Source organism: Fundulus heteroclitus, unplaced genomic scaffold (assembly GCF_011125445.2).
Source record: "Fundulus heteroclitus isolate FHET01 unplaced genomic scaffold, MU-UCD_Fhet_4.1 scaffold_57, whole genome shotgun sequence".
Taxonomy (NCBI): Eukaryota; Metazoa; Chordata; class Actinopteri; order Cyprinodontiformes; family Fundulidae; genus Fundulus; species Fundulus heteroclitus.
Genome location: NW_023397000.1, coordinates 62,437 through 81,519, shown reverse-complemented (window position 1 = coordinate 81,519; position 19,083 = coordinate 62,437). Strand labels below are relative to the sequence as shown.

Genomic DNA, 19,083 nt, shown 5'->3' with positions numbered 1-19,083 from the left:
CTTTTTTCAGCTGTCTGCCCATACACATTGAGTGTACACACATTGAATTATAGTTAATCTGAGGTACAAATGCAGGGCACTTCTTTCACCTCATCCGGTTAGAAAAGAAGGAAAGAAGCATCAGAAGCTTCATTACAGCATGTGCTGTAATCATCATCCTAATACATCACTTGTGGGTACTGATGTATAAGTCATAGTTGAATTGTTAAGGATTAATAGTCAGAGCGAGATGTTTGTTTTAAAGAGAAATATATTTATAATGAATCGATTTGAAATTCTTTTGAACATAAAGCTAATTTAGAATCCTGACTGTAAAAATTCTACTTTAGACAGAAAGAAAGTGGAAGTAGAATCTCTTTGTAATATAAACAACCAGCAAGGCAAGTTACTTTGAAAACACAAAATTGTGACTGTTGAAAGTGCTAATACAGATGTATTCATTTTTTAGGTTTGACATTGGGCCCATTCTAAACCAGGAGCTCTATCAAGTTCCGGAAAACTGTACAGCTGATGAACTTGGAGCTTTCCTTGCGATCAAAGGAGCACACCTTGTAAGTTGATGTAACATGGATAAATATCTTGTCATTTTTTTCAACGAAGTATTAACAGAATTATTGTATTTTGCATATTGCAGTTGATTGATACGTTAATGAAGCTTCCTGAAAAAATCGCAAATAAACGGGAGCAAGGAACAATGGGTGTAACATTTGGTATGTTGATCTCTACACAATGGACACGCAAAACATAAATGGTTAATATAAAAAGTGTACACACCACTTTTGTGATGTAAAAAATGACACCGTGATAAATCATATCAGCATTTTACAGCCTTAAATGTAAACTATAGCCTGTACAAATTAGATATAAAATCTAAACTAGGAAACAGAATCAGAGTGCAGAATTGTGCATATCCTTAAATTTATGTTGGAGCATCTTTGATTTAAAATTAGTATTTAGTCTTCTTGAGTTCACATCTGCTATTAAAGCAAGTCTGATTAACTTTGTCAGGATTATTTTAGTAAATTGCTCATCTTCATCCTTTAGCTAAAGCCATAATTTGCCAAATGGTTACAAATAATCAGATGGGTATCATGGCAGCAGTCATGGAACATTATGAAAGCATGGGACACCAAAGAAATTGCAAGATGTGTACATTTATCCAAAATGTATTAACATACAAGACTTAAACTGGTGACAGAGACTGGGTGAGGGTGGAAACCAACACTGAATGACCTGCAAGAACTTTAGCCAAGAACAGTTTTTTGTTCTTGTTAAAAATGTCTACTATCTACAAGTTTGGACTAAGGAGGAAGGTTGACCGACAATGCATAGATGCCTTTCAAACATCACATGATTGCGGAGCAAAAGGACACAAACGTTATGTTCAAACAAACTGTATCTTACTATTATGTTTAAATTGTCTTATTAGCAAGCTGATAGCTGCTAATGCTAGTTAACATGAGAGCTTGTCCGTCCGTCTGTCCGTCCGTCTTCTTCCGCTTATCCGGGGTCGGGTCGCGGGGGTAGCAGCTTCAGTAGGGAGGCCCAGACGTCCCTCTCCCCAGCCACTTGGGCCAGCTCCTCCGGGGGAATCCCAAGGCGTTCCCAGGCCAGCCGGGAGACATAGTCCCTTCAGCGTGTCCTGGGTCTCCATCTGGGTCTCCTCCCGGTGGGACGTGCCCGGAACACCTCACCAGGGAGGCGTCCAGGAGGCATCCTAACCAGATACCCGAGCCACCTCAACTGGCTCCTCTCGACGTGGAGGAGCAGCGGCTCTACTCTGAGTCCTCCCCGGATGACTGAGCTCCTCACCCTATCTCTAAGGGAGAGCCCAGACACACTACGGAGAAAACTCATTTCAGCCGCTTGTATCCGGGATCTCGTTCTTTCGGTCACGACCCAAAGCTCGTGACCATAGATGAGGGGAGGAACGTAGATCGACCGGTAAATCGAGAGCTTCGCCTTTTGGCTCAGCTCTCTTCACCACAACGGATCGGTACAGAGAGCTTGAGAGCTTGTTTGATTTTTATTTTTTTATTTTTTTTTATTTTTTATATTTCAGTGCATTGACCAGAAAATAGAGCTGGGTGATAAAGTGATTTAATTGATTAATTCAAATTTACAATTTTTTAAGATTTATATTTTGGAAAATCGAAATTTTAGTTTGCAAATACACTTGGGCCTCCACAAAGAGAACAGTCCCTGACAAAAGTCTTGTCACTTATCAATTTTCTAGAAACAGCTTATAACCTGACCTTTAATTAATCCATTGGTTTTAGAAATGGCTCATATCAAAACTAAAACCCTCCCAAATTATGTTCAATTTACTAAAATAAATTTGCTTCACTGAAGAAAGATCGATAATTTTATGAACACAGAAAGGTCTGATTTTGGCAAGGCAAAAGTTGTCGTCTACAGAGAGTAATGTGAAAATTGAACAAATAATTTACTTAAAATGCAAAAATGTTGCATAACATCAATTAATTAAGTAGTGGTGATGTGAGATCCATATTTAATATCTTGTATGACTTCCATGAGCTTGAAGGACTACATCCATGTGGTTCGACAATGATTCATACAATTTATTGATGAAGTCATCAGGAATAGCAAAGAAAGCCGTCTTACATGTCTCCCAGAGTTCATCAAGATTCTTTGGTTTTGTCTTCCATGCTTCCTCTTTCATTCTACCCCAGATATGCTCGATGTTCATGCCTGGTGACTGGGCTCGCCAGTCCTGGAGCGCCGTGATGTTCTTCGCCTTGAGGAACTTTGATGTAGAGATGGAAGTATGTGATGGAGCACCATTCTACTGCAACATTTGACCCCTATTGTGGTTGGGAATGTAAGAGGTAGCTAGTACCTCTAGATATTTTAGGCTACTGATATTGCCTTCCACCCTGCAAATCTCTCGCAAACCCCATACTGAAAGTAACCCCAGATCATGATTTTTCCGGCACCAAACGTAACTCTTTTTTCTGGGTGAATCTCGGATTCATGCGGTAGGTCTCCAGTAGGTCTCCTGCAATATTTGCTGCGGCTGTGATGTAATTCAACCAAAGATTTGTCTGATTTCTCAGACGAACCTTCTGCCACTTTTCCAGCAGCCATTCTTTTAGCAGGCTGTGGGCCTTGGCAAATGCAACACTTTTTTTTAGTTGCCTTTTGTTTAGTGCTGGTGTCTGGGCACTAATTGGACCATGGAGGCCATTTCGAGACATAAGTCGACAAGCTGTTCTGGGTGACACGGGGACTTGAGGTGACAAGGCCAGGTGGAGCTCTGCTGCAGTGGAAAAGGGGCTGGCCTTGGATTTTCGAGCCAACTAACGGTCCTCCTGAGCAGTTGTTTTACGGGGTCTGTCTGACCTGGGCTTGTCAAAAACATCTCCAGTCTCAACTCGTTTTATGTTTTGCACTGGACACATTCAAAATGTCAACCACCTCAGCAGTGGATCTGGTCTTTAGCCTCTTGATAATCAACGCTTTGGTCTCAGGGTGAATCTTAGGCATGTTGTCAGAGGTCAAGTTGCAGTTGATGTGAAGGTCTGGTGTGCTGCGGTTCTTTTTGTACACACCCACTAATTGATTGTGATCAATTATTGATCACAGGTGAGGATGTAATCTTGGATTACGTGCATCATATGACAAGGCGACAACTTTTGTCTTGCCAAAATCAGACCTTTCTTCAGTGAAGCAAATTTATTTTAGTACATTGAACATAATTTGGGAGGGTTTTAGCTTTGATATGAGCCATTTCTAAAACCAATGGATTAATTAAATGTCAGGTTATAAACTGTTGTTTCTATAGCATGGACTGTCAGGGTTTGTTTACCGAAGAACTCAGGAAGCGCACACAGGACTAAAGTTTAAGAGTTTTTATTAGAGGAAGTGTGCTGGATGGCGGATGATGAAGACCGGAGGTTCAGGGCTGCAGAAGGTCAGGGATGTAGGTGATGGCAGGAGCTGACGGCCCGGAGTGAGAGTCCATAAAGTCTGGTGGCTAGGAAAGCAAAGTGCTGCTTGGCTAGCAGGCCTCGTAGCAAAACAAGGGCACAGAGCAGAGCTTCTCTAGGGCGGCTAGTCAGGTTAGCAGTTCACTGGAGACACCAGGGCATCGAGCAAAGCTTCTCCAGAGCGGCTAGGCAGGTTTGCAGTTCTCAGGAGACACCAGGACACAGAGCAGAACTTCTCCAGGAACAACAGCAGGGTACAAAGTCTTTCAAAGCGACTGGCAGGACTAACCTTAAACGAGAAAAGAAACAGATCTTCCAAGGCAAAAACGAGGACTTGCATGGAGTGGTGGATAACAGAAGACGGCCCAGTGCTGGACTGAAGGCAGAGGGAGGTTTAAATAGAGCACTTAACAGTTGGAACAAGGGTCTGGCTAATTAACTGGTAAATTGTTATCAGGTGTGACTGACTGCTGAGAAGGTGAGGTGAAGATGACAGAAAATAACTGATGACAATAAAAACTAACAATAAATAAAGTCAAACCAAACCCAAATGAGATGAAAAAATGAAAATAACAGAAAAACGAAGCCAAACCAAAACTCAACCATGGCATGGATAAGTGACAAGACTTGTCAGGGACTGTACTATGCTGAATATATGTTTAGGAAATATTTTCAAAATATTGTAAAGGGAAAACTTTTTTTCAACCATAAGACAGGACACTTAATTTAATCATTTACTTTTTTTAAAAGTTAGTTTGAAGTAACAGAAATGAAGTGAAACCTGTTCTTAGCTATGATGGATTGTGTGTCTAACCAGGTGGTCAGCTGCACAGGAGCACCACAGGGGGCCGTACTCTCACCGTTCCTTTTCACTCTGTTCACTTCAGACTTCTAGCAGAAATACTCAGATGACTACAGTTGTTGGGTGTAAAAATTGAATTTTCAGTTTGTGGTCATTTAGTTTTAAAAGCCCCCTGATAATACTTCTTTTCAGAGTGTGTGTTAAGAAGTATAACATGGTGTCCATGCATTGTACAGAAGTCTGTTATACCTTTTCTGCTGTAGCAACAAATCATACGGTCTGGAATCTTCAATAGTATAATGGTAAAATGGGTTATTATACATCATATAATTTAGCTCAGGGGTTGGCAACCTTTTCCATTTAAAGTCACTTTTGCTCCCTCTACTACAAAATAAAATGTGTCTATAGCCATATGAAAAGATAGATTAAACTAGCTTGTTTTAAAAGCTAAGGAAATTAAACAAAAATTATTTAGAATTTTAGATTTTAGAACCTACATTTTCAAAAGAATTAAACTCTTAATTTTTAAAATCAATACAAGTGGTGAGCCCATACAAAGATAAATAGCCCACTTAAAAACATAAAGCACATAGTTTGAAGCTAATAAATAACTTTTAAAAGCCGTATACTATGGGTGACCTTCTGTTTGAGATTTTTAGTGCAGAAAATATACAACATAAGGATAAGAATGTACAGAATGTACTGCTTAAACCACCCTTATTATTGCCGTTCTAATTTATGAAACATTTGTGATTTGGTTTTATAAGAGCCACTGGCCATGTGGCACTGGAGTTGCAGGTTGCAGATCCCTAATTTAGCCTGGATAGTGTTCTGTTAGATTTCTGAAATCATTGTGTGTGCTGGGCTTAAAACCTGCTAAGACCTGTTCGGTGAAGTTAGGTAACAGCTGTAAAAGGTTTCCACAGCCATAAAACACCAAGATGAGTTTGTTATATGATGAGTTTGTTATATTTGACTTTAGTTATTAAGGATGTAAGTTTGTCTTGGATTTAAGGTGTCAGTCATAAAGAGGTCTGTTCAGCTCAGCTGAACTTAGCACCAATTCAAAGCAAGTTTGAGTGTTTACCAAAACAACCAGTGACCCTGATTCAGACCAAGCTTGGACCCAACACGTGGGTTAGAATTTTTCTTACCAGAATTGCCCTGAAATCCATTGGAATTTTTTTATCAATACTGTGCCTCTGAGCAGTTTTTCACGACGGAGTATTAGGGCCACACATGAAGAGAAAAAATATTTTTGCCATGACGAGATTAAACTCGACATGTCGACTTTAAAGTCACCATGTCGACATTAAACTCAACATTTCGAGAATAAAGTTGAAATGTCATGTCGACTTTAATCTCGACGTGTCGACTTTAAAGTCGCCCTGTCGACATTAAACTTGCCATTTCGAGAATAAAGTTGATACATCGTGGCGACTTTAATCTCGACATTCCAAAGTTTGGAGAAAAGAGCAACCGCGCTCCACAGCTGCAGTCTCTGCGTTTTAATTAAGTGTGAAGGTAGTCTTTGCCGTGCTGCAACTGTATAATCATCACTGGAAGCGGTGGCCTACCAATAACGTAACGTGTTTCCCTAGTGATGCTTACCCGGGCTTGCAGTTCTGAATTTGAGAACATTAAAGTCGACATGACATTTCAACTTTATTCACGAAATGTTGAGTCGACATGGCGACTTTAAATTAAACATGTCGAGTTTAATCTCGTCATGGCAAAAATATTTTTTCTCTTCATGTGTGGCCCTAATACTCCGTCGTAGTTTTTTCTCTTTTGGCCTCTTGTTTTTTTTGGTTTTTTTGCCGAGTTTATCAAAAACAAGAAGCCATCGCAACACTCTTTCCAGAACAATGGCCAGTTGGTATTCAGATAAAAAGGATCCAATTAATTCATATAGATGCTGATCTGAATATATGCAATAAAATTTAAACTTACCAAGTGTTACTTACTAAAACTTAGAGGAAGCATGTTTTAATATATACTGCTCAAAAAAATAAAGGGAACACTTAAACACAATGTAACTCCAAGTCAATCACACTTCTGTGAAATCAAACTGTCCACTTAAGAAGCATCACTGACTGACAATCAGTTTTAGATACTGTTGTTCAAATGAAATAGATAACAGGTGAAATGTATAGGCAATTAGCAAGACACCCCAATACAGGAGTGGTTCTGCAGGTGGTGACCACAGACCACTTCTCGGTTCCTCTGCTTTTTGGCTGATGTTTTGGTCACTTTTGAATGCTGGTGGTTCTTTCACTCTAGTGCTAGAATGAGACGGAGTCTACAACCCACACAAGTGGCTCAGGTAGTGCAGCTCATCCAGGATGGCACTTCAATGTGAGCTGTGGCAAGAAGGTTAGCTGTGGCTATCAGCGTAGTGTCCAGAGCATGGAGGCGCTACCAGGAGACAGGCCACCTCATGTGGCTGGAGTTTGTCAGCAGTTCCTGCAAGACAAAAGGTATTGTTGCTGTGGACAGGCCCACCTGTTCCCCAGACCTGAATCCAAGTGAGCAAATCTGGGATATCATGTCTTACTCCACATTGCACCACAGACAGTCCAGGAGTTGGTGGATGCGTTAGTCCAGGTCTGGGAGGAGATCCCTCAGGAGACCAATCAACCTCATCAGGAGCATGCCCAGGCGTTGTAGGGAGGTTATACAGACATGTGGAGGCCACACATCTAATTTTGACTTGTTTTAAAGGCATACTATGCAACATTTTTCAGTTAATTAATGTGTTCCATACCGTTTTGGATGATTAAATGAGTCATTGCAGGTTGAACAAAGGTTTTCTCTGCCGCCCTGGTGGTCTGTGGGGAAAATACCGTACTTGCAATAGAGTACCGTGCACGTGACGTCACCGTCTCAAGAGCAACGCCCCTTTTGCCGCTTAGGTAGGACATACAGGTAGAGAACGCCCGTAGCAACCAGCTATTACACGCGCAACAGAAACAGCGATATGACCGACTTTACAGCCATTAAACTTTCCCAAGACGATGTCCTAGGCGCACGGATTACTGGTTGAACTGTTGAAGAACACACCAACCTTCAGCTCAAACGATGGCTTGAGTGTCGAGGGCTTAAATATACCGGAAAACGAGCAGAGTTGATCGAACGGTAAGCTTTGGTTTTTTTTTTCCTGCGCGGCGGTCATGGCGTCGTCGGCCGTTTTTGTGTTTGTATTCACCGTCCAGGGATCGGTATATGTTTAATGTTTGTCTTATTTGAAATGTTTTTGAGTAAGCTATCCTGGTAGCAGGGTACCTGCTACCATGATAGCCTATATGCTATCATGGTAGCAGGCGCTTCATTATTAACATGTCGGCCACCAAAATACTCTTACCTGTTCACTACTTGATGTCGCTGGAATTGGGTTAGGATGTTCTTCGGTTGGGCCCTTTCCTCCGACAAAATGCTTGCTACATATGTAGGCCGACCGCACCGGTGTACCCAGCGCACACAGCGCACACATTTCTCCTTGGCAGTCTTGGAGAGAAAACATCCTTCATATGCGGCCGATCAGCGTACCTTGAGTCGCTGTTGCACGTTCCATAGCAACAATGTTTAAAAACCATGGTTTTAGATTTGGAAAAAGCAGTCGTTTACCGAGTAAAACCGAGGGTAACGCACGTCTCTTTTACAGCGAAACAGCGGCGGACTATGCAAGCTTGCCCTACTGCGTACCACGTGATGTGACGTCATCGTAACATTACGTTTCTAAAAATAGCTCGCTCGCTCGCGGTACGCTATTGCAAGAGCCCTCGGCCAGCACCCACAGGCTCAGAAGTCTCATGCAAGACCGCGAGAGTCGGTCTTGCTTTACGGCGAGAACTCCATGTGTTTTTGCCCTGCCCTTCACTATATGCCCGTGCGAAAGCAAGAACAAAGAACCGCGTGTTAACGTCAAATAAACATGCAAGCATATCAAGTTTTTTATTTTATTATTATTTATTTATTTTTTTATTTTTTTATGTTGGCGAGGCGGCCGCCTCGCCAAGATAGCGCTGCGGGAAACCCTGATGTTCATACTTTCACTGTTAGTCATTGTTTGTACTGCTGTTTTTTCGACTTATCGTTGCGTTCGCCTGTCTGCTAAACTCAAAACAACCGCGCCTGGCTTGACGGAGAAACCAGAACAGCTGAGCATCTTTATGACAGTGCACTTTTACTTTCGCCCTCTGGGGGGAGCCTCGCTGGAAAATCAACCCCGGTTGCATAGTATACCTTTAAAAACTTTACATCAAAGTTGGATCCACCTGTAGTGGGTTTTTTTCACTTTGAGTGTTGCTCCAAATCCAAACCTCCATGGGTTAATAAACCTGATTTCCATTGATAATTTTTGTGATTTTATTGTCAGCACATTCAACTATGTAAAGAACACAATATTTAATAAGAATATTTAATTCAGTCAAATCTAGCATGTGTTTAGTGTTCCCTTTCTTTTTTTGCGCAGTGTACATTTGATTTCCATTGATAATTTTTCTGTCATCTTGTTGTCAGCACATTCAACTATTTAAAGAAAGTATTTGATAAGAATATTTCATTCATTCAGATCTAGGATGTGTTATTTTAGGGTTCATCCCAAAGATGGAATCAATATTTTGAAAACTAGTGCGTTCTACATATCTACAGGCTGGACCTGAAAATGTGTTTTTAAATAGTGCAAGAACTTACAAAGAAAAACTTTTGACATAGCACTGGATCAAATCCATTTTATTTAGTCAAAACATTCACTGCATTTTATTGACATTGAAACTTTACATTCTCATATTAAAGAGATTTTTCACCCACAATCTGTCAACAGTTTGACAGATTGACTGCCACAGGGCAGTCAATCTGTTGGGTTAGTTTTACCCTACAGGAATGAGAGGTTGGGATAACGGCCCACTACACCCACACTCCAGTTCTCTCATAAGTTACATTAAAGGTAGAAATTTTTTTCATAGACTAATTATGTTATGTTGCAAAAACCTGTCATGCACAGGGGTGTGTAAATTTTTATACTGACTCTAATTTAACTAGTTTTCATAGATGATTAAGATTTTACTTCTGTTTTACAGCCCCAAAAATCAATACATCAATGAGCTGGATTGATTGGGAAGAACAGACCTGTGACCAGATCACTTGTTTAAGTCGTGCCATTGGATCCCGAGTAAGAAAAGCAGAGATCTTTCACTGGTTTCACTGCGCTGTGAGTCAGCATTGAGTGTTGTTACAATGCTTTTCTCTTTCAGATACCTTTGAGGACTATGTGGATGGGGAAAACTATAAAGCTTTTGGATTTTATTGGAAAATGTCATACTTCAGGTAACTTGTACTGCAGGGGTCACTAATTAAAAATCAGCGGGGTCCGAATAACAAAAATCAACAACCAGTAAAGGTCCGGACACATTTTTAATTACAATCCATTACTTCAAACAGTATTTAACACTGAAATAAAATGTTTATGCATCCACCTTATACATTACCTTTTTAAACAAAACAACAAACCCCATAAAAATAGAAAGTTTTTCTATTTTAAAATCCAAAGTGCTTTTTGATTTTGCTTTTTTTTTTTTCTAAAAAGTAGCCAGCAGCAACAACCCTGACTGACAAAGCTCTTTGGCTAATTTGTATCACGTGCATCCTGGTGCCTGACGCTCCGGAGGGCATTGCCATATTAACAAGAGAAGCGGCGCAAGTAAAGTTAGCACAGGGGTTGAAGCAAAAATAATTCTTGACTGAAAGATTTTTCTCGCCAACCCATATATTCCCGGGGCAGTGGACATTCAATTCAATTCAATTCAATTCAATTTTATTTATATAGCGCCAAATCATGAAACATGTCATCTCAAGGCACTTTACAAAGTCAAGTTCAATCATATTATACAGATTGGGTCAGATTATACAGATTGGTCAAAAATTTCCTATATAAGGAAACCAGTTGATTGCATCAAAGTCCCGACAAGCAGCATTCACTCCTGGGGAACCGTAGAGCCACAGGAAGAGTCATCTGCATTGTACATGGCTTTGCTGCAATCCCTCATACTGAGCAAGCATGAAGCGACAGTGGGAAGAAAAACCACCCATTAACGGGAAAAAAAACCTCCGGCAGAACCGGGCTCAGTATGAACGGTCATCTGCCTCGACCGACTGGGGTTACAGAAGACAGAACAGAGACACAACAAGAGAAACAAAAAAGCACAGAAGCACACATTGATCTAGTGATCTGTTCTACATTAGATGGTAGTAGCAGGTGAGCCGTCTTCTCTGGATGATGTCACAGTTAACAGAACGCCAGACCAGGTGTACCTACTATGAAGAGAAAAGAGAGAGAACAGAAAGTTAAAGCAGAAATGACAACACATAATGCATAATTGAAAAACAGTAGAACTCCATATAGTGAGAAAATTAGATCCTGATATACTCCAGTAACCTAAGCCTATAGCAGTAAAACTATAAAGGTAGCTGAGAGTAACATGAGTCACTAGTTATAATTTTTGTCAAAAAGAAAAGTTTTAAGCCTAGTCTTAAAAGTAGACAGGGTGTCTGCCTCACGGACCAAAACTGGGAGTTGGTTCCACAGGAGAGGAGCCTGATAGCTAAAGGATCTGCCTCCCATTCTACTTCTAGAGACTCTAGGAACCACCAGCAGACCTGCAGTCTGAGAGCGAAGTGCTCTACCAGGAACATACGGGGTAATCAGAGCTCTGATATATGATGGAGCTTGATTATTAAGGGCTTTATACGTTAGAAGAAGAATTTTAAATTCTATTCTTGATTTAACAGGAAGCCAATGAAGGGAAGCTAAAATTGGAGAAATATGCCGCATTAGTTGGCTCACTTGCTTAATGTGCAAAGTCAACCAAATCTGGTACTTTTAAAATATCCATTGAAAATTCCTGTATCTCTGCCACCTTTCAGCTTTAGAGCCTTTGCGTCATCCTGGACAGCCTCTCCATCACTTTCCACATCCACATCATCATCTGGGTAACTTTCATCTATGCAGCATCACCTTCTTCCTTCACACTTTTGACAAACTGGTCCACAGTCCACTTTACAATCCCAGCTCCCTTTCCTCCCTGTCTTCCGGAAAACCTCCATAAACTGCAGCTGGTTCGAAGGACAGCAGCTTGCATCATTACATCATCTCATTCACACCTGTACATCAACTCCACTGGCTCCCTATCACATTCAATATAAACCAATATTATGATCATACAAGGCCAACCACAACCATGGACAATGCAGGACACATCATCAACACTATCATGATATAATACATTTTAATTTGACGCAGATTGAACATTACAATAATCAGTCTCTGCTTTGTCCGTTATTGTTCACCAATTAATCATTACAGTTTATAAAAAGGCATGATTTAACTTGTTTGAAGTTTAATAAAATGGTTATATTTCAGCCCAGTGACTGGAGACCTGTCCAGAATGAACCATGTGTCCGCGCTCCACTTTAACTTCATAAAAAAACTCTCTGAGAATTGCCCTTCTCTGGCCTCACCCAGTTAGAGCTCGTTCTCCAGTCCATGTTGTAGCTGAAGTTTATTTGTTTTATCTTTTTGATGTAGTTTTCTTAACAATTCTGTAAACATCAAAATCCTTGTCATTTTATTTCGTGTCCTGGAGCGCAGCTGCTCATCAGGTGAACACTGCTGCCGCCGATGCAGCTCTGCCTTCTTTGTTTCACAACAGCGCAGGTTTTATTTTTCTTCTTTTACTTTTTCCGAATCAAACCCAGTCAAATGCGGGACATCGTTTCACATTCCGACTCTTCTTCTTCAAGGGTCATGCTAAATTAGCCTGAGCTAGCGCGTTACACTTTGTGTTTTAAATAAAACATAATAGCGAATCACGAGGAGATCCCTGGTTGGTCGCCGCGTTTATCAGCGAGGGAAAAAACGCTGACAGGCGACGTGGCCACAGGTGGAAATAATTCATTGATTGACTGCAGGAGCAGTGACAGAAACACTTACCGAGGAAGTCGTTGTCAGCTGTTCTATCCGGTAAGCTTTCTGACCTGCTGGTTTGCATTAATCCAAAGAAAACCTTTGACCACCGCTACTCTCAGTCATACCATCTGTGGCCAGTTTAAAATGCTCTTCCAAAAGTTAAAATGATTGAACACTGATGAACCTCAGACTGGCAATGTTCGCTTTGCAAAGACCCGTCCTACTCTCTTTCTGATTGGCTAATGTCCTGGCTCTGCCAGGTTTAATTGGTTGAGAGCAGCTTCAGATTAAAACTTTGAATAAAAAGTCTTGACGGGACTTTTTGCGCTCAATTTCCAAATGACAGAAATCCGTCGCAGCGACGGAGAACTTATATCCCTGAATTATACACTGTCGTTGGACATTCAGTGATATATAAAGGTTTTAAATCAGGTTGGGTCTGGATTAGCCAGCAGGTGGGTCCGGATCCGGACACCGGTCCGCTAATCCGTGACCTCTGTTGTACAGAATGACTGTATTTGACTAAGATTTTTTTTAAAGGCATACTTGTAAGCAAGCATCTTATGTACGGAAGAGTGTGCGCCATTTTACATCCATAATTGGTCATCTACGTGAATTGTGTAGATCCAGTGGAAAGGGTGGGGGGTAAACACGAGACCAGTGCAAAGCAGGGCTCTGATAATGAGCTGAGAACATGTGGGTGCACCTGAAGGTAGCCTTGATTTCAAGAAGGCATTTCCCTACTATTGAAACATTAGCGGGATTACTGCGAAAGAAAATAAATTAAAATGTGGTGGAATAAAAATGGCAAAGCCAACCGAAAAGTATTACAGGTACAAACACCTAAATCCAAGCACCTGTAGGTGTTTGTGAGAGTGCACTTTTGTATGTATTATGTAATATCTATAAATAAAAAAAATGCTCAATAGTTGTTGTGGGGAGCCAGAGACTCGCCCTCCAGAGCACTGAGGCAGACGCAAGGGGAACCAGAACCCCACATTCCCGAAGGTACCCCCAGAGCAAAGGTGCCCAAGAGAGACCAACACAGGGAAAGCTGCCTCTCTCATCCCAGGGAAGAGCAGAAAGGAGCCCAGGAATCCCGCCGCCCCCCCTCCACCCAGTCACCACTCCCAATTCCTCGGGAGCCGCAGGGACGAGCCTTCAGGCTCTACCGTCACCAGCTATGCCAGAGTGGATCCAGCCATGGGACGGAGACCTGAAGCCCAGGGGCACCTCGCCCCATGACAACATGGTCAACATGAACCGAACGGGCCAACCAACCAGAGCCCACCACACAAACCCTGAAGTGCTACCTCCCCCACACCCTACTCTGTCCCCTGGGACCGAACACCAACCCTCCGGCTAAGACCCCAACCAGGTAGCCCGCTCTTTCTCCAGGCCCCGGACTCCGGATGGCATTCGAAGAACAGGGGTGTGAGAAAGACCCCGAGCCTACCTCTGCGTGCTCAAAAGTTGTTGCATGTTGTTGTCAAGTGTATTTAAAACTGGGAGGGTCAAAAAGGGCTTGCACGGCGAAGCCCACCCCTCCTCTGAAAGGTAGCAGGCGCCAGCACACCCTCTTCCCAACCCCCATTCACTTTGAGAGAGGTGCTCAGCAGGACATGGGGTAACAGAAAATGTGGTGCACTGATAAAATAAGCTTTTAAATCCAGAACTGTTACCTCGCCTCATGCTATACACTGTCAAAGATAAGATGAACAAGAAAGAAGAAAACAAAATATTTAAGAAGGCACAAGAAAAAGGGCAAGTGCTGCAGCCCCATCTAGGGTCTATCTGTGCATGTCCCTGACTGTGTTGCATTAACTTTGAAGTAATAAGATAATAATTATTTTATTGTCCCGCAGTAGAAGATAAAAAAGTAAATACCGGGGTAAATAAATATAGCACAGTGGGAAAAAAAGAAAATTTTAACATTGGAAAAGACTCCAGTCTATTTACATAACACAAGATACTAGGAGCGCTGTGAGAGTCATATTCTTTGACTTCTCCAGCACTTTCAACACCATCAGACCGGTGCTGCTGAGGGGGAAGCTGGAGGACGCTGGGGTGGACAAACACCTAGCTGACTGGACCATGGACTACCTCACTGACCGCCCTCAGTACGTGCGGCTGCATGGCTGTCAGTCAGAGGTGGCGCTCTGCAGCACCGGGGCCCCCCAGGGCACCGTTCTGTCTCCATTTCTTTTCACCCTTTACACCTCGGACTTCACCTACAACACGGACAGCTGCCACCTTCAGAAGTTCTCTGATGACTCGGCCATTGTAGGCTGTGTGTCTGAGGGGAACGAGCTGGAGTACCGGTCGGTCATCATGAACTTTGTGGACTGGTGTGAGAAGAACTATTTGTGTTTAAACACCAGCAAGACCAAGGAGATGGTGATCGACTTCAGGAGAAGACCCCCACCTCACTCACCCGTGAACATCCAGGGGGAGGACATAGAAACTGTGGAGAGTTTCAGATACCTGGGTGTTCACGTCAACAATAAGCTGGACTGGACTCACAACACCGACGCCCTGTATAAGAAGGGCCAGAGCCGGCTCCACCTCCTGAGGAGGCTGAGGTCCTTTGGAGTGAGCCGGCCTCTGCTAAAAACTTTTTATGACTCTGTGGTGGCCTCAGCCCTCCTCTACGCTGTCGTCTGCTGGGCTCCTGGCAGCAGACGACAGCGTATGTGTCGGTGCGCCATCTGGGACTAGAGGGTGGGCGAAATGAAAAATGTAATGGCGGTCTGACTGTTTTTCCCCACACCATAGAGACGTATAAATAAACATTTCCTTGATTAAAAATTAGAGGCGGGTGACTTCAGATCAGCTCCTCCTCTCAGCTTGGCCTGGTTGCAGAAAGGAGACCGCTCTGCACTGTTCGAATCAGCTTTCCTGCAACAGCTGAGAAAAATCACAAGGCTGGTTTTGGCATAGATGGATTCTTCACTCCTGCATCTGCGGTTACGCAAAAGATATACTTTACTCAGCTTGGTCAACCCTGCGGATGCTTGTGAGTCTTTAAATCCCATGCAGCCTGCATGGAAGCTTGTCTCCCCAGCATGGAGTCTCTCCTCGAGTGTCAACAGGCAAAGAGGAGTCAAGTCTGTGGGAGCTTGGCTTCATAGCCGCTGCACACTGCTGAAAGGGTAGTTCCTTGGTGCCTGTAAAAGTCTCCGATTTCTTTGGTTACAACTTTTACAATTCAATTTTATTAATATAGCGCCAATTCATGAAATGTCATCTCAAGGCACTTTCCAAAGTCAAATGAAATCATATTATACAGATTGGGTCAGATTATACAGATTGGTCAAAAAAATATCTAAGGAAATCCAGTAGATTGCATCAAGTCTTGACAAGCAGCATTCACTCCAGAGCCGCAGGGACAGTCGTCTGCATTGTCCATGGCTTTGCAGCAATCCCTCATACTGAGCAAGCATGAAGCGACAGTGGAAAGAAAAAACACCCATTAGCGGGAAGGAAAAACCTCCAGCAGAACTAGGCTCAGTGTGAACGGTCATCTGCTTCGACCGACTGGGGGTTAGAGAGGACAGAGCAGAGACACAACAAGAGAGACAAACAAGCACACAAGCTCACATTGATCCAGTAATCTGTTCTATATTAGATGGTAATAGCGGGTGATCTGTCTTCCCTGGATGATGTCACAGCTAACAGAACGTCAGACTAGGTGTACCTACTGTGGAGAAAAAAAGAGAGGGAACAAAAAGTTAAAAGCTAAAATGATGACAAGCAATGCAAATTGGAGAACAGTAGAACTCAGCAGAGTAAGAAAAATAGGCCCTGATGTCCTCCAGTAGCCTAAGCCTATAGCAGCATAACTATAGAGTTAGCTCTGGGTAACATAAGCCACTCTAACTATAACCTTTGTCAGAAAGGAAAGTTTTAAAATTATTCTTAAAAGTAGACATGGTGTCTGCCTCACGGACCACAACTGGGAGTTGGTTCCACAGGAGAGGAGCCTGATAGCTAAAGGATCTGCCTCCCATTCTACTTTTAGAGACTCTAGGAACCACCAGCAGACCTGCAGTCTGAGAGCGAAGTGCTCTGTTAGGAACATACGGGGTAATCAGAGCTCTGATATATGATAGAGCTTGATTATTAAGGGCTTTATCCGTTAAAGAAGAATTTTAAATTCTATTCTTGATTTAACAGGAAGCCAATGAAAGGCAGCTAAAGTTGGAGAAACATGACTCAGTCTGATTTTTCCTCATGGCTTGATGGCACAACGGGCTAGTAACAGTGGGGGTGATTTTAAAGCGTTGGACTGCAGTCTCTCATCAGGGGGCGATTGCCGCACAGCTCTTGGGAAGAAGCTGTTTCTAAGATTGTGTTTTGGCTTTGAGGCTTCTGAAGATGGGAGAGGGGCAAACAGTGCATTGCTTGGGTGGGTGGGATCAGTGGAGATGCATCTGGTGCTTCTTTGGCCTCGTTCTGCATAAATTGAGTCTAGATCCTGCAGACAGCACCCCACAATCCCCTGTGCTGTTCTCACCATCCGTGCTAAATCCTTCCTCTCCTGGACTTTGCAGCTCTCTTACCATACAGTTATGCTGATACATAAAACACTCTCATGGCAGCTCTATAGAAGTTCTTGCTGCTAGGGGGTGCGTGAGATAAAAAATTGAATGGTGGTCTGATAATTACACAATTAGTGTTTTTTCCCCCATACAATAGACATGTAAATAAAAAAATCCTTTGTAAAAATTTAAATAAAAAACTTTACATTTTATAAATAAATTAAAATGTATTCACACAAAAAGTTTATTTATTTAGGATGAAATATAGAAGCAGTTATCTTCTATGCATTGTACTGTATATGCGCCACTAGCTTGTGGCCTCTACTTCATTCATTCTTGCAAATATACTCAATTGGCTGAAATCAGGGAAACTGTCAGGTGAGACATCTAAGGTTAAAGTTAGTAGCGAAGGAGGAGAGGAACCAACAGAGAGAGGAATCGTAGGCATCATTGGAGAGAATTTCATTGGATCCAGGAGAAGAAAACGAGCGGGAACCAGAAAATCTCTCCCTCCACATTTTTATATCAGTAGAGGGAAAATTGAATTCGGCCTGAAAGTTTTATTTACAATTTTAAATTGAGTGACACGGTCTCTGTATCTGTATAGATTGCGCAGCACATGCACACACAAACAGCGATGCCCATGTTACTGTGACTCTGAACCGGATACAAGCACTGGTGCGCATATCATGTCCCACACTGCTGCTGCTGCTGCTGGTGGGAAAATTGGTGGTCGACGTCATTTCTTGACTTTGCTCATGCACAGAGCTGTAATACTTTTCATTGGATAATGTGATTCTGAAAAGTGTAGTAAATTTTAAAGATGCCGTTTTAGCACGTATTCAGACAGAAACAGGGAAACCAGCGAATGATGGTGGGGGTATTGGGTATTGGGGTGCACCTGCAAAGGGCATCAGTATTGTGAGTCCAGTCCAGTTTATTGTTCAGGTGAACACCCAGGTACTGAGAACTGTTCACTATCACAACATCTGTTCCCTAAATGCTCTTTGTGTCAGAGAGGATCTGTGCCTCTGAAAGTCCACCACCAGCTCTTTTGTATTCCCTACATGTAACCTGAGGTGGTTCTGCTGCCACCTGTCTATGAAGCTCTGGATCCACTGTCTGTACTCTGACTCATGCTGATCTGTGATTAGGCCTACTATGGAAGATTCATCAGAGAACTTCTGTAGGTGGCAGCCTGGTGAGCTGATGGAGAAGTCTGCAGTGTGATGGGATACAGTTCTAAGTGAGCATGCAGCTCCCAGGTTAAGCTGACCGTTCCACTCACACATCCCATATGTAACACAGTGTAGTGAATCCAGCGTTTGTCTCTCGATAGTATCGAGTCAACAAATCTCGGAGGATTTTCTTTTTTTTCCCCCTTGCTCCACTGTCAGCTGGCTGGCTGGCCATACCCATGGCCAATCAGTGGTGGCTGGTATTAAGTCCGGGATAATTAGAGCAGCAGGTGAAACAAATCAGGCTTGGAGTGGGACTGAGCAGAGTGAACGGTAGAAGGATCTGGAACTGTCAAGGGTGAAGCAGGGAGAACTGAACCCTGACAGTCACAGGCATACACTCACACGTTCCCACCTTAATACCCACATATGCAAACACTCATAACCATACACTCAATGTAATGATACACAAGAATGGATGCTGTACACACTCTTGCACTCACCCCACACACTCTATACTCCCAGGTCCCGGAACGGATACCCCAGAGGGGTGACCAGCAGACCACCCAAGTCACAAGCCAAGACCACGGCGGAGTACTGCTCTAACCTGGGCAACCCCGACCCCCAGTCCCGAACAAACCCATCT

General features: G+C 42.7%; 1 protein-coding gene across 2 annotated transcripts in view; it reads left to right on the top strand.

The window, feature by feature from the left end:
- Positions 1-19,083, top strand: part of mtfmt (mitochondrial methionyl-tRNA formyltransferase) — a gene marked incomplete in the record, with an annotated part of 49,352 nt that overhangs the window by 4,752 nt on the left and 25,517 nt on the right. For both annotated transcript variants that reach the window (XM_036133087.1, XM_036133088.1), the window contains 4 exon segments: positions 449-551; positions 635-710; positions 9,834-9,925; positions 10,008-10,080. In XM_036133087.1, the coding sequence (XP_035988980.1) occupies positions 449-551; positions 635-710; positions 9,834-9,925; positions 10,008-10,080 (344 nt within the window).